The sequence below is a fragment of the Bison bison genome, unplaced genomic scaffold, assembly GCF_000754665.1.
Source record: "Bison bison bison isolate TAMUID 2011002044 unplaced genomic scaffold, Bison_UMD1.0 scf7180017864301, whole genome shotgun sequence".
Taxonomy (NCBI): domain Eukaryota; kingdom Metazoa; phylum Chordata; class Mammalia; order Artiodactyla; family Bovidae; genus Bison; species Bison bison.
In genome coordinates, this window is record NW_011494873.1 from 1,808,474 (window position 1) to 1,818,845 (window position 10,372).

General features: G+C 57.5%; 1 protein-coding gene across 2 annotated transcripts in view; it reads left to right on the forward strand.

The window, feature by feature from the left end:
• ERGIC1 (endoplasmic reticulum-golgi intermediate compartment (ERGIC) 1) overlaps nucleotides 1-10,372 on the forward strand; it is a 113,206-nt gene that overhangs the window by 83,718 nt on the left and 19,116 nt on the right. For both annotated transcript variants that reach the window (XM_010851295.1, XM_010851294.1), the window contains 2 exons: nucleotides 5,434-5,538; nucleotides 10,231-10,291. In XM_010851295.1, coding sequence (XP_010849597.1) covers nucleotides 5,434-5,538; nucleotides 10,231-10,291 — 166 coding nt within the window. The remainder of the gene's footprint in view (nucleotides 1-5,433; nucleotides 5,539-10,230; nucleotides 10,292-10,372) is intronic.

Consider the following 10,372-nt stretch of genomic DNA (forward strand, 5'->3'; position numbering starts at 1 on the left):
CACTGACCCACGTGCTGCAGGGAGAGCCCCCCGTGAGAGAGAACAGGACCACTGACCCACGTGCTGCAGGGAGAGCCCCCCGTGAGAGAGAACAGGACCACTGACCACGTGCTGCAGGGAGAGCCCCCGCACGAGAGAGAACAGGACCACTGACCCACGTGCTGCAGGGAGAGCCCCTGCGTGAGAGAGAACAGGACCACTGACCACGTGCTGCAGGGAGAGCCCCCGCACGAGAGAGAACAGGACCACTGACCCACGTGCTGCAGGGAGAGCCCCCCGCGCGAGAGAGAACACGACCACTGCACAGTAGGGTTCTTGGGATGCTGGCTGCAGTGGAGGACAGGCCTCGGAGATGAGGGAAGGCCAGTGTGCGCACAGCGCAGGGAGGTGGGTGCATGAGTGGCGGGCCAGGCCTTTGTTCCGCCTCCAGCGCCCTCTCTCTGGCCCCCTCTCTGCCTGGAGAGCTGCCACTCCCTCACAGGTCTTGACACGGGTCCCTCGGGGCACCCTCCCTCCCCTTCCTCCACCATCATGGTCTGTATGTTGCTCCAGTCCTTTTCCCATTCTAACTCCTTTGGACCATTGCTTCCTCTTCCGCCCGCTCATTTGTTCACGCATCCTACTCTCCAGTGCCTGCTGTGTGCCTGGCTCCACGTTCGGCACTGGGATGTGGTGCCAAGAGAAGTGAGTGAGGCCCCTGCTCTTGGTGGCACTTACGGTCTGTTACGGGGTGACAGGTAAACCCTCAAGCCAGTGTATAATTTAATGAAGCAGCTGGGGAGAGAATGGAGTGAGTGTTACAGTGGAGGAGACCCACTGAGACAGAGAAGGCCTATCTGTGGGGTGGAAAGATGGTTGGAGATGAACGAACAGCCCACACACACCTCCTTCTTGTGGGGTCTCCCTGGCGAGGGGTGTGATCACGTGGGCTAAGCAGATATGGACACCCCGGATGGTGAGCAGGAGGCACCCGTGAGAGACAGGAGGACCACCTGGGAAACAGCCCAGCGCCACACCCTCCCTGGCATGGCAGCCATGCCAAGGCTACAGGCGGCTCCCCACAGCAGGCTCTGATGGGTCTCCTGCTGGGTCTGGCTGAACGAGAACTTGCTCTTTGGGGTCAGACAAAGAGCTTGAGAATCCTAGCAACGATGTTCACTGGTTAAAAGCCTAAGCAATTTTAACCTCTCTGAACCTCAATTTCCTCATCTGTAAGATGGGGATAGTGATACTGCCCTCACAACTTGTGAGATGTGAACAAATTAAAATCTGTAAAGTGCGTGTCGCAGTGGGGACAGGACAAGTCTCGGTACCCTTCCCCAGCTGGCCTTATCTCCTGTCAGTGGGGTATCTATGATCTCACCAGCTGGCACTTGCCAGCACTCCGGTGCAAGTGTGCTCACGAAGTGTGCAGGGATGATGTCCAAGAAGCGGGCTTTCTCTGGTCAAGGAGGGCTGGGATTCTAGAACAGGGTCACACCAGCCCTCACCTCCTGGTGGCCGCTTATTGGGTTCTCACCTGGCCCTTCCCCACTGCTGGCTTATTTAGTTCTTGCAGCAGGGCGTCGGAAACAGGCGCAGGGTATTACGTGACCTGCTAAAGGGCCAGGAGCCAGGATCTGGAGCCAGGCCACCCGACAGCCAGGGAGCTCCCTGCTGTGTCCCTGCACCCCTGCTCGCCATGGCTTCCAGCCGGCATCTCGGTCACAGCTCAGGCCAGCCTCCTGTGCAGGGTTAAGGGTTATTGCCTCCCTGGAGCATCCCATCAAGGGGTGCTTTGATAGGAAAGGCAGCTGCGATGACGGTGAGGTCTGCAGCCCCCCACCCCCCCTATCTCCCAGCAACAGGTTCACACTTGCCCTGTGACCCCCTTATCCATTCATCAGGAGGTCAGCCTGATCCCAGAGTGCGCGTGTTTTAAGCAGCCCCCAGCTGCGTGGACTCCTTGCTTAATCACCCAGTCCCCCAGGAGGAGGACAGGATGGCCAACCCAGCTCCGTCTATATGTTTTTGAATGCCCATCAGAGACACTGACGTCGGTTCCTAAGTCACAGCTCTAAAAGTGTCGTCTCTGCTTTCTTCAGCCCAGCGTGTGTTGGCATGAGTCAGCCACCTGTGATGGATTCCGTGCCGAGGGGGAGTGGGTCACTGAGTCACAGCCTCGCGGGGCAGCCGCGGGTGGCAGATGCGCGGAGCCAGCCTCCTTGACTCACTTGACTCTGGCCGCGTGAGGCCCAGGCTCCAAGCCCAGTTCCGAACCCTGCCCACGGCCTTGTCCACAGGGGACCCCGTGTCACTGCCTAGAAAAACTCAGAAGGATGCACACCGGATGCTGTCAGCTTCTTACTTCTGGGGGCAGCAGGCAGTGGGACTTTAGTTCTAATTTCATCACGTGACATTTTCCATAGTGAAAAATATATTTCCTGGTGGCTCAGACAGTAAAGAATCTGCCTGCGATGCAGGAGACCCAGGTTCGATCCCTGGGTTGGGGAGCTCCCCTGGAGAAGGAAATGCCTATGCACTCTAGTATTCTTGCCTGTAGAATTCCATGAACAGAGGAGCACGGCAGGCTACCATCCATAGAGTCTCAGAGAGTTGGACACGACTGAGCGACTTTCACTTTCACATGTAAATATTGTTCATTTAACTAACAATGAAGGTTAACTTACTTTTAGAATGCAGTAGGATCTCCACCCTGCACAAGTACATTTTTTCCCTCTTCCAGAAGGGTTGTTCTCTCTCTCGGCTCGAATGTGTTTGTGCCATGATGCCAACCCAGTAACACCTGCCGTCAGATTTGTATTCCTCATCTCATTTAACCCTCCCACAACCCTTTGTGGTTATTATTCCCATTTTCCTGATGGGGAAACCGAGGCACAGAGTGGTGGGTACTGACCTTGCCCAGGGGCCTCCAGCTAGGAAGTGAGGCCAGACCAGAACCTGTGTGTGGCCCTCGGCTGCTGCCCGACCATTGGGCCCCTGAAGTGGGCAGCGCTGTCCCGCCAGGGAGATCTTGCCAAGCTGTTGTTCCTGTCTCCCCCCCCAGCCAGGCCCAGCAGGTTGCCCCCTCCTCCGAGCAGCCCAGGGCACACTTGACTGTGACTCACTGAGGCCAGGCTGTTGGCCTGGTACCTCTCCCATCAGTCCAAAGCTCAGGTCCCAGTGAAGACAGGAATATTGCTGCAGGAAGCCCACAGCTTTATGCTGGAAACAGGCGTACTTATCAAATAAGCAGACTTTGATGGACTGGTGGGCTGGTGGATGCTAAGCCATAAGCCATATTCCTTCCTCCACTACAGCTTTTTAAGGTTTTCTTGAGCTGGAATGAACTAAAGCCTAAGTTTTTCAGTGTGGCGTTCGAGGCCTTTGCTAAGCAGTCCCCCACCCCACCCCACCCCTACCCTGTGTCTCTTTGTCTCTTGCCATAGCCACAGCCCCAGGTCTCTGCGGGTTCATTCATACCTGACTCTTCTTGTTCCTCACACGTGCCACCGACCCAGCAGCTTCTGACCTCCATACCTGTTCACGCCAGTCCCTCTGCCCAAATGCCCTTCTCCCTTGTTCCTGACTCATCTTCAGAGCCTTAGCACAGGGTCTTCTTTTCCCTGAGAACACCCCCAGATGAGTTGGGGGCCGTCCATCATCACTCCCACAGTCTTTGCTTCCCTCTGGACCAGTGTGGTCAGGCAGCTGCATTTTCTGTCCTGAGTCTGTGTCACAGCAGGCCAAGGGCTCATCCAGGGCCAGGCTCTCATCTGGGTCATCTCCCCAAGCCTGACACCTCCTGAAGGACTGGTACCTCCTGAAGGGCTTGCCTCCACATGGCATCAGCCCAGGGCTGCTGAGGTCAGTCGGCCCAGTTTTGACGTGTGACAATAGCAAGTTTCTTCACTGCTCTGAGCCTCGGTTTCCTTTTCTGTAAAACAGAAATTGTTCAGTCACTCAGTTGTGTCCGACTCTTTGTGACCCCAGGGACTGCAGCATGCCAGGCTTCCCTGTCCTTCACCATCTCCCAAAGTTTGCTCAAACTCATGTCCATTGAGTCGGCGATACCATCCAACCATTTCATCCTCTGTTGTCCCCTTCTCCTCCTGCCCTCAATGTCTCCCTGCATCAGGGTTTTTTCTAATGAGTTGGTTCATTGCATCAGGTGGCCAAAGTATTGGAGCTTCAGCTTCAGCATCAGTCCTTCCAGTGAATATTCAGGAGTTACCGGGTGCCAAAGCCAAAAGTGCGATTTTAAGGATTAATGTCATTTATTCATTCTTTCATTCATTCAGTACATATTTATTAAGCACCTGCTCTGGGTCAGGGTCTGGGGAATACAGCATCAAGTCAGGCACAGACCCTACCAGTGGAGGGTTTCTGTTCTCGTGGGGGGACACAGATGAGAACAAGTTAGGGCAAGGTGGCACGTGATGCTGAGTGCTTTAGCAGCATCAGGGGCTTGGGGGATGGTGGAGGGGGGTTCCCGGAGCAGAGGCCAGAGGGCGAGCCATGTGGAAGAGGGTTCCAGCAGGGGGCGCAGCACAAAGGCCCAAGATGGTACCACACTGTTCCCGGGGCAGCAGGGAGGCCGGCGTGGCCAGAGGGAGGAAGCAGAGCAGGACGCGAGGATGTGGCTTCACCTCGAGAACAGAAGCCTTGGAGGGTCCTGAGCAGAGGCTTGCCGGGACCAAACCCAGGTTCAAAAGGTCCCCACTGGGCACCTTTGGGGAAGGGCCCGGGGGAGTAAAGGGTGGCAGCTGGGAACCCAGCAGGGACGCTGCCGCCACATCCAGTCCAGGAAGGTGGTGGAGGCTGGAGGGGTCAGATGCTGGGCATCTCGGGGGTGGAGCTGGCAGCATTTCCTGATGGGTGGGACGTCTGTTTGAGAGGAAGACAGGGCCAGGACGACACCACGGGCAGTGGTCTGAGCAGCGGTGGGGAGGGAGGCCCCAGGAGGCTCCGTGGCGGCCTCTCTGGTACCGCTCGCTTGAGCAGATGGTCATCCTGCAGTACCGCTCACAGGCTGTGCTCTGCAGGGTCTCAGCACCAGAGGGGAAAGGGGGCCCTGTGGTCTCGGCTTCAATGGCCCCAGTCTGCGGTGATGCGGTAGACGGGCTAGTGATGGTGTTTGGGGTGTGAGGACGCTTCCTGAGTCTGCACGGCTACCCGCCATGCAGGGAACAGCCAGGGATTGATGATGGGCGGCTGCCTCTCTGAGCCTCGGTCCTTCACCAGGCGCCCAGCTGGGCCCTTCACATGCCTCCTCCACCCACAGCCTGGCAGCCCCCTCCAGTGGGTACTGTTAACACCCTCTTTCCACAGACGAGGAGTCTGAGGCTAAGAGAGAGCCATGTCCCATGGCTGGGGAATGGCCAAGCTCAGCCCAGGTGAGGCCTGGCACCCCGCCCGCTGGGGCTGCCCCTGAGCTCTCCATCTCTCCCCCAGGTCCCAGGCAACTTCCACGTGTCCACACACAGTGCCACAGCCCAGCCGCAGAACCCGGACATGACCCACGTCATCCACAAGCTCTCCTTTGGGGACACGCTGCAGGTGAGCGGGCCACAGCTGGTGTGGGTGCAGGAGGGCATCACTGCCTCTTCCGTCCTGCTCGGGCACTGAGAGAGGCCCTCCAGAGGGATCACGCCCCTCAGGCCTCTGCTCCACCAAATGCCTCCCACCTTCCTTCTGAGCGTGGCTGCCCTGTCCCCCACACTGCTCTCAGAGCCTCAGCTTAAGACTGGGGCCTGGGGAGGGGACCGACTTTCACGAGCAAGTCCTCAGTGCGGGCGCTCTCTCTGCGCCAGGCTGGCCTCGGGAGGGAGCAGGGGGCACCGCATTTGACAGCGGGAGCCGGGCCCGGAGGAGGCACTTGTCCGGGTCCCCCCAGCGGGTGTCGGCCTCGAGTCCGGGGCCCTGTCCGCCGTGGTGTCGGTGCCCATGTCCATTCAGGAGGTGTGAAGGAAGTGTCCTGAGAGTCCTTGTGGTTTTGATGGGAAGGGCCACATCCGGCCGGCCCAGCCTGACAGTTTCCTCCCCGGGATGGCGGACGCTGACTGCCTGGTCTCTGTTGGCCACAGGCAGCTCTGCTGCCGGCTCTCCTCCGCCCCCGGCACCGCAGTGCTGACGGGGAGGGCTGCTCTGCCCTGTGGGGCAAGGGGGCATCGAGGCTCAGAACTGGACGTAACTGCTCCAGCCGCAGTGCTGATCTAGCTACCCTGGCTCCTTCCCCCAAGTCTGGCTTGATGGGAATCCCGTTTTGTGGGTGAGGTCGCTGCATTGGTCCCCTCCAGGCACGGTGATGTGTGCACGGGGCCCAGGTCAGCACACGAGCGCATGCACGCACACCATTCATGCCCATGTGCACACACGTCTGCTCACATGAGCAGACATACTCATCAGACACACACTGAAAGGTGTGCCCTGACATACATGTGCTCGTACGTACACCCTGAGCGCACACACTGAACACACACCACATAGGCACACACTTGGGTCTTACACAACACACACACTGGGGTGTACAAGCGTTCTTGTAGGCAACCCCCAAACCAGAGCAGTCATCCCTGGACACACACATATACTCACCATTCAGAGGTACACACACACACATACACACACCACCCAGAGATATACACACACCACCCAGCGATACACACACCCCCTACCAGAGATACACACACACATATACACCACCCAGAGATACACACACCCACACCCCTGGACTGGAACGTCTTACACACGGATCCACAAGCACACGCATGCCCCCACTGCCTGCCTCACACGTTCGTGCCACACATGCTGAGGCTTACTGAATCTTGTGTGTGCTGAGCACCTTCCTTCATAAGCATGGTCCTCTTTTACCTTCTCAGCAGCCCCAGAGACACTAGATGTTGTCCCAGAGAGGGCACAGCCTGGTGCAGAGCCCAGCTCTCCCCGGGGGCCACACCGCGGGCCGCCTCCCATGCACTGTCTCACTTCTTCCCCTCCACGTTGCCCCTGCTTCTGTCTTGACACCTTTGCCCCGCCACGTGATTGAGCACTGCCTTCTCAGGCTCTTTGGAAGCCCCAGAGGTTTTCCTCTTGGAGGTGAGGCTTTGGAACAGTGCGGGCGAGGTCTCTCTGGGCCAGACTCGCTGTCCACACACTCTGCAAAGCACAGCCTGTCCTAGGACTGTGGACCCTGCCTGAAGGTGAATTCACACAGGCTTCACACCCACAGCCTCCCATCTTTCTGTTCGAGGGACTGCTCTGCGATGGTTCCCCCGCCTGCCTTTCAGGGTTCAGATCCTGGCTTCACCACTTACAAGTTGTGTGACCATGGACAAATTATTTATTCTTGCTAAGCCTCAGTGATCTCATCTGTAAAATGGGAACAGTAATGGTACCTTCCTCATAGAATTGTAGTGAAGATAAAATAAATTCATGCAGGTGAAGCTCTTGAACAGCTGCCTGGCTCAGAGTGAAATGAGCAGTGGCCTCATTCTGCACCAGGCCCTGCAGGGTGAGATGCCGCCGGCACGCAGGGACTTCCACAGCCGTGGGGGAGATAGACGTGGGGTGCTCACCATCCAGCGGGACAGGAGCTGACCAACTGCAGGCAGGCAGAGGGCCCGGGTCCCTCCATCTGTGGGCGCTAGGCAGCATCCCAGCTGCCTGTGCGACCCACCAGGTCAGCAGACCCTTGGCACGGCAGGGGAGCTGGGCACTGTGAGCCCTGGTGTGCACAGGGAGACTGAGATCGGAGTCATGGCCCAGGGTCACACAGCTCCCTGGAGGCGCCCCCAGAGTCCAAACCCCATCTTGGCAACAGACCACACTCCCTCGTGGGCGCTGTTGACCCCTCAGCCTGCACCGCAGCCTGCACTTTCTCAGTGGGGACCAGTGTTCAGATGAAGCCCAGTTGAACCATCACAAAAACCCCCTCAAGGATGCCGGGTGGCATTTATTTTTCCTGAAGAGGAAACAGGGTCAGAGAGGTTCAGTAACCTGCCCAGGGGTGCACAGCTTGAAAACTAGGTGTGTCTGGCCCCAGGCCTTCCTTGACTGTGCCTCAGAGAGTTATGGATTCATCAGACCCCCTCAAAATCTCTGCTCTGCTCCAAGCTTTGCCTGAGGCCCTGGGGTAACAGCAGTGGATTCTTGCCCTCAAGTGAAGAAGAGACTAAGTGTAAATAAATGCAATTACAAGAGAGAAGAGGGGCATAGGATTCTGGGCAGTGATATGGAGATGAGGGCAGGGTACTCCCCAGCTTGGAAAGTCGGGGTGGGCTTCCCTGAGGAGGTGACATCCAAGATGACATCTAAGCCAAGGATGAAGGGTGAGAAGGACTTGGCCAAGCTTAGGACAGGGAAGTCTCATGGGCAGGGGCATCTTGCACCCTGCTCTATGGCACGTCCAATCAGTCATTTTCATATAAAAGACCCTCAAGATCACTTTCAGAGCACCCGCTCTATGGCACGTCCAATCAGTCATTTTCATATAAAAGACCCTCAAGATCACTTTCAGAAAAAAAAAAAAAAAAAAAAGTGGACCAGCAAGAAGTATCCATGACATCAGAACGGTGTTCTGTGCGTGAGATGCCAGAGGCTCATCAGAGTCAGCGCAGAGGGCTCAAAGTGTCACCTGGCGTGGGGAGCGGGGAGCTGGGTTTCAGGTAGAGAGAAACCCACATTAGATTTAGGAAGGTGGGGTCTGACGCGGGCAGGGGGCTGTCATAGGAAGAGCACCCACCTGCCTTGTGGAAGGTGAGGCGAGGCTGCAGGTGGGGAGATGAGGAAAGGGCTGCAGCCAAGCCCAGGGGACAGGAGGAGAGCGGGGAGGGACGAGGAGGGGCAGGGCCGGTCTCGCATTGCCGTCTGCTGCTGCAGGACACAAGGGCAGTAATGGCCTTCTACTTGCTTCTTATGATGGAAACAGGATTTTTTTTTTTAATGTAAAATACTTAGCTGAGGATTTATCTACCTATTCATCATCCATCATCCATTCAACAAATATTTATTGAGGCCCTACTATGTGCTGGGTGTTCCACACATTGGTGAGGATGAGCCTGGTCTCTGCCTGTATGGAGTGTTGAATAGTCTAGAGAGGAGGACAGAAATTAATCAAATAATCATACAAACAAATGTCAGGTACGACCCCGACATGCGACGATGTGAGGGAACATTCTAGCACTCTGGCCTCCACAGCCACTGTCCTGAGGTTAGAAACCATGTCATTAGCTGGTCTCCGGGCACAAGGGACAAGCCTTCCCGTGGCCTTGTTGAGAGTGTGCAGCTCTGTTAAGTGCTTGATGGACGTCAGTGGCCTGAGGCTGGGATCAGAGGGCGGGTCACCCACTGTCCCTGAGTGGCCCTTACTGTAGGAGCCTATCCCCTCCGCCCTCTATGACCTCTTCCCTTCTCAGCCCTCATCCCATTCCTCTCTAGGGCCAAGCGAGCTCTGGTTCTCAATCTCCAGGCCTACGTGTCTGCATGCGCTGCCTGCCTGGTAACTTCCCACTTTCCTACAAATCCTGCTGACACTCCCCCCAGGAAGCCCTCCAGGAGGCCTACCCCGCCCACCCCCGTTAAGCATGCCCAGGAGGACAGAGTCCATGTACTGGGCACGCTTTGCCCTGCTTTCAGTTTTCCTGGAGGCTGACCTGGTTTCCCACTGGCCTCAGAGGAGAGTAGGAGGTGGCCTTCAGCCCCTGCCTGGGGGGACACAGCCAGGCCGGCCACCAGGAGGAGGCGTGTCTTCACAGCTCATGTGTGTTTCCCACCGCAGACAGGGTGGGCGCCTGCAGCCCTGGGCCCTCTCTGAGGGGGAGGTGGGGTCTCAGGAGGAGTGTGCTGACACCCACCTCTGCCCGTGCCTGAGTTTCCCATCTGCCTCCATGCTTGAGCCCTGGCTTGAGGTCAGACAGACCTGAGCTGGACTCAGCCACCTCTCAGCCGCAGGACACTGGACAGGGTTCAGTGCGTCTCCAAACCTTGGTTTGCTCCTGTAATGAGCCTGTGGTCCATCCTTAAAGGCATTAAATGAGACGACCCTCAGGACCCAGGCCTGAGTGTCTCGCAGCGAGGGCTCGGAAGCAAGCTTGTGCCTCCTCTGTGCCTTGTGCCCCAGGACTTTCTGAGACAGACCGTGCTGGGTGCTCCTTTTACACGCGGGCAAGGTCTCTAGACCAGCTGGCACCTGGCCTCTCCCCGTCCCCAGGCCCGAGCCTAGAGGTGCGGCATCCTCACTGTGCTTCTCCGCAGGTCCACAATGTCCACGGCGCTTTCAACGCTCTCGGGGGAGCAGACAGACTCACCTCCAACCGTACGTACTGCGCTCTCGCCCCGGGAACAGCTTTCTGCCCAAGCTCCCCAGGGCAGCGGGGAAGGAAGGGGGACGGGAGGG